Source organism: Barbus barbus (assembly GCF_936440315.1).
Source record: "Barbus barbus genome assembly, chromosome: 37".
NCBI lineage: Eukaryota > Metazoa > Chordata > Actinopteri > Cypriniformes > Cyprinidae > Barbus > Barbus barbus.
Genome location: NC_136715.1, coordinates 975,001 through 980,000, shown reverse-complemented (window position 1 = coordinate 980,000; position 5,000 = coordinate 975,001). Strand labels below are relative to the sequence as shown.

General features: G+C 46.7%; 1 protein-coding gene across 1 annotated transcript; it reads left to right on the top strand.

The window, feature by feature from the left end:
* Positions 1 to 675: 675 nt before the first annotated feature.
* On the top strand, positions 676 to 2,274 carry LOC306856594 (myeloid-associated differentiation marker-like protein 2; the record flags this gene model as incomplete). The annotated part of the gene is made up of 2 exons (XM_079395956.1): positions 676 to 1,678; positions 2,051 to 2,274. One exon carries the CDS (start codon positions 676 to 678, stop codon positions 1,600 to 1,602), a length of 927 nt encoding a protein of 308 aa, XP_079252082.1. The 3' UTR covers positions 1,603 to 1,678; positions 2,051 to 2,274.
* Between the last annotated feature and the right edge of the window lie 2,726 nt (positions 2,275 to 5,000).

Sequence of the window (5,000 nt, the reverse complement as noted above, 5' to 3'; positions counted from 1 at the left end):
ACATTTTTTTAAATTAATACATTTCTAGTCAGCGTTTTTATATTTTTATTTATTATTTCTGTGATGTGATTTAATTTTAGTGAGTGCTTTATATTTGTTCATTTTAAAATTATTTTAATTTTAAATTTTTTATGATTTAATTAATTGTTAGTTAGTGTTTGTTAAATTTGGTCATTTTTTTACTATTTTAAATAACCATTTTATTAAATAATGCATTATTTTAGTCAGTTTTATATTGTTTTCCTTTTTAATTATTTATTTTTGCACATTTTAACATGTTTGTGATTTGATTTTTTTTTTAATGTTTATTTTTTTTACTAATAAATTTCTAATCAGAATTTATTTAAAAAAAATTATTATCTAATTTTACATTTCTATGATTTGATTATTATTTTTGTTTTATTTTAATTCACTTTAACTTTTAAACTATTTTAAGTATTTAAATTTATGACGTAATTTATTTTGTTTAATTTTTGCTGGTTGCTTTTGTTTCCACAAAAAGATTATGCAGTGTTTTCAACATTGTTTATAATATGAAACAAAAATAATAACAATAATAATAATAATAATACAATTTCATAATTTCTACTGTATTTTTGATCTAATACATGCAGCCTTGCTGAGCAGAAGAGACCTTTGACCCCAAACATTGGACCGCTAGTGTCCCGTCTCATCATGAGCGTCTCTGCCGGACATCATCTGAACGTCTCGGCCGTGTTTTCTCCATTAGGCGCGGCCCGTGTGTGTCAGCTGACGCTGGGCTGCGCCGTCGTCTCATTAGTGATCCACGGCGCCGGTTACAGCGCCACCTACGGGACCTTCTGCATGGCGGTCTGGACGAGCTGCTTCGTCGTCAGCGCGGCTGTGCTGGTTCTGGACGTGACCCGTCTACAGGCGAGTCTCCTGCTGTCCTGGGAAAACCTGACGGTGACGTTTGCGTCTCTCGCCACGCTGCTCATGCTCACGGCATCTGTTGCGTATCCCGTGTTCTTCGTGCGTGCCGACGACTGTCCGTACAACGACTGCGAGGTCAGAAACTTCCGGATCGCGGTAAGCGTGTGCTCGTGGGCGGCGTGCGTCTCGTACGGGACGGAGGTGTTCCTGTCGCGGGCCAAACCAGGACGCAGCGTGAGCTACATGGCGACGGTGCCCGGCGTCCTGAAGGTGGCGCAGATCTTCGTAGGATGCGTGATTTTCACAATGCTCGCCGCCGGGACTGATTTCACGCGACACGCGGCGACGCTGTACTGCGCGGCAGCGTTCGGTGTGTGTTTGGCCGGGACCGTCCTTTTGGTGGCGCTGGTGGTGTCGGGTCGGAGCGCGGCGCTGTGGATTCCGCGGATGTCGTTCGAGCGGCTCGCTGTGATCCACACGTTCGCCGCGGTGCTGCTGTACGTGAGCGCCACCGTGCTTTGGCCCGTCTTCTGCTTCGACAGAAAGTACGGTGCTCCGCTGAGGCCGCAGGGCTGCCCGAGGGGCAAGTGCTCATGGGACGTGAAGCTCGCCGTCGCTGTGATGAGCTTCGTAAACCTGGCACTTTATATCGCCGACCTCGTCTGTTCCCACAGGAGCCGTCCAGCGGAGCAGCGAACTCGAGTTTGAACATCACGACACACTGATGATACTGCTGGATTACTGTATTCATGATATGAACATTGAACATCAAGTCTTGGTACAAGTGAAGTGACATTCAGCCAAGTATGGTGACCCATACTCGGAATTCGTGCTCTGCATTTAACCCATCCAACGTGCACACACACAGCAGTGAACACACACACACACAGCAGTGAACACACACACACACAGCAGTGAACACACACACACACACACACACACACACCGTGAACACACACCCGGAGCAGTGGGCAGCATTTATGCTGCGGCGTCCGGGGAGCAGTTGGGGGTTGGGTGTCTTGCTCAAGGGCACCTCAGTCGTGGTATTGAGGGTGGAGAGAGCGCTGGACATTCACTCCCCCCACCTACAATCCCTGCCGGCCCGAGACTCGAACCCGCAACCTTCGTATTACAAGTCCGACTCTCTAACCATTAGGCCACGACTTCCCCTGTGCAACTAAATCCAAACCATCAACTGCCACTAAAATCTGATGTGCAAAGGTGCAACTCCAGCTCGACGTGTCATTTCATTATTTTCTTTATATTAACATTTTTATTGGTTTGATTTTTAGTTTTCATTTTCACAAGTTTTAGTGATTTTGTTTGTTAAATTTTGTGCTTTTGTCATTTTTATTTTAATATTAAAGTTTATTTGATTTCAGTTTTAGTTTTTTATTCATTTGTTGTCTCAGTAGTTTTCATGCTTTAAACTTATTTCATTTAGATGCCAAGGCAATATTTCTCATTAAATTAGTTTTTCATGTAATATAGTTTATTTTATTTCAGATTTTTTAATTGTTTGCTATAATTTTTTTTTAGTATTACTATTTGTTTATTTTTATTTGACTTTTAGTTTTTATTTATTTTCAGTTAGTAATTTTTAACTTCAACTTTTGTTTAAAGCTTTTAATCTAATATTATATTTTAGTTTCGATTTCTGTACTTTTTGCAATGCAAATTATTTACTTTTTAAAAAAATTTTAATATATTTTTTATGTTCGATTTATTTTTTTTTTTTTTCCATTTAGTAATTTTAGTTCCCTTTCAGTCTGTCACTTTCAATGTCACGTTGACTGATGAATTGGGAGTTTTCTTAGAGATGCCAATGTACTTAGAGTGTAAACTAAACAAACCAATGCACATTGGCATGCGATGATTGCATCCAGCTGCCGCTGATCGAATATGAATAGGCAGCAGGTGCAACACGTACTCAGCTTTTTGCTTTGGAGCTGAGCGACAGCATCGTTTTGCTCCTGCCAAGCTTCAAGTGTTCAATAAACGACGAGTTCAGCACGCTCAAGGGAGCTTCTTGTGTTGGCGGACGGTGCTACAGCAGTGGCTCACTCCTCTAGCACTCTGCAACCAGTCGAGCTGAACGTGCTGGGCAAGAAGCATACCAGCCGTATCCTTTGGGGCTCCCCCCGACGATCAGATGTTGATTGCTGCATCAGAGGGTGAGCCGGAGCTCTCTGGAGAGGAAGATTCGGCTGCATTGCCCCCTTCTGGGATGATGGCAGGGCCCGAGTCGGATCCAGAGAGGATGGCCCCGGTGCCATTCTTCCCGGAGGTGAAGAATGGCACCAGGTCATGGATGGCACCTCTTACTGCCAGAAACCGGTCTGCCAGCTCCTCCTCCCTCACCACTCTCGACGGTGGTGCAACTAGGGGGTTTACGGAGATCCTCCCGGTGGAACGGTCGGTAGCGATGCAGTTGTGTCCTTATACCGCCTCCACTTGGCGCGGCAAACCGTGCCTCCCCTCCCAAGCTTGTAGGTACTCTTCTGGTCTGACCGGCGGCCTGTGGAGAAGCTTCTTCCGGAAGAGCAAGAGGTCCTGAGATGGGTGACCCAGAGATGGAGGGAGCTGTTCTTCGGGAGATGGTGAACGCACCATTTCCTCCCCCGGAGGAGGTCCGGGTGGAGAATCTTTTGTTTTGTTCTGTCCTGCCGTCAGGCTCATGGAAAGGCATATGAGAAAGGCTGTGGGTTACGACCTGCTCACAAGCTGCACTCCCGGGAGAATGGAGACTCCATCCCCAGACGAGCTCTGAGTTCCTTCTGAGTTCAGGTAGACACCTTGTGACACCCACGTCCGGACCTCTGGAAACTCCATGTCTGGTCTCTTGATGGGACACGGAGGTTCTAGGTGACCTACCACAAGAGGTAATAAACACCATGACTTTGGCGTGAGCACCATCTATGAGACACGCTTATGCCTTGAACCTGTTCGTCGAGTGGTGTTCTTCTCACAGAGAGGACCCTCGAAACTCAACAACAGAGTTGTGCTTTACTTTCTGCAGCAAGGGTTGGAGCGAAGGCTGTCTCCCTCCACCCTTGAAGTCTACGTTGCTGACCCCGTAGAGGGGAAGACAGTAGGGAAGCACGACCTGGTCATCAGGATCCTTAGGGGGGCGAGAAGGTTGAATCCTCCTCGTCCTCCCTCTATACCCTCTTGGGACCTTAGTCTGGTGCTCAGAGCATTACAGCAGGCCCCATTTGAGCCTTTGCAGTCAGATGAGCTGAAGTTTCTTTCAATGAAAACTCAATGGTCATGGATGCATCAAGAGGGTAGGAGACTTGCACGCATTTTTGGTCGGCAAATCGTGCCTAGAGTTTGGGCAGGCTGATTCCCAGGTAACCCTGAGGCCCCGGCCCGGCTACGTGCCCAAGGTTTCTACTACCCCCTTCAGGGATCAGGTAGTGAACCTGCAAGTGCTGCCCCTGGAGGAGGTAGACCCAGCCCTAGCTTTGCTCTGTCCCTTCCGCGCCTTAAGATGGTATGTTGACCAGACACAAAGCTTCAGGACTTCTGAACAGCTCTTTGTCTGTCACGGATGTCGGCAGAAGGGGAATGCCATCTCTAAGCAGAGGATGGCCCACTGGATAGTGGATGCCATCATCGCTAGATTCTATAGCCTTCGTGTTAAGCCGGTATCCTCCTATGTTCTCACCTCAAATGCGTAGAAGCACTGAGAAGCCCTGGTTTAGTGTCGGCTTGCTAAACTGCTCCAGAGTGTCTGTACTGTAGACCCTGTCGAGCTCCTCCATCACCCTCGGCAGCCAGACATGGCAGAGCATCTGGCGCAAGGCTCTCACTCGATGAATCCGTGAGAACCAGTAGAGGGCTGGGTGCCATACGTAGTGACCTGAGTGGATGTGTATGTGTATTCTCCACGGTATAGCTTGAAGTCCGTGTTTCCCCAGCAGACTTCTTTGCCATTCCTCAAGAGGGTTACAGTCACCTCTAAATCTTCCATATGCACCTAAGCGGTTGTCCATTTGTGTAAGTGCTTCCGAAACCTCCTTCGGGAAGGATGGGGCTTCTGCAATGTTCCTGTTCCAAGTAGAACAGGTATGTTTTCCTAGTGTTATCCAATCTCACTGAGT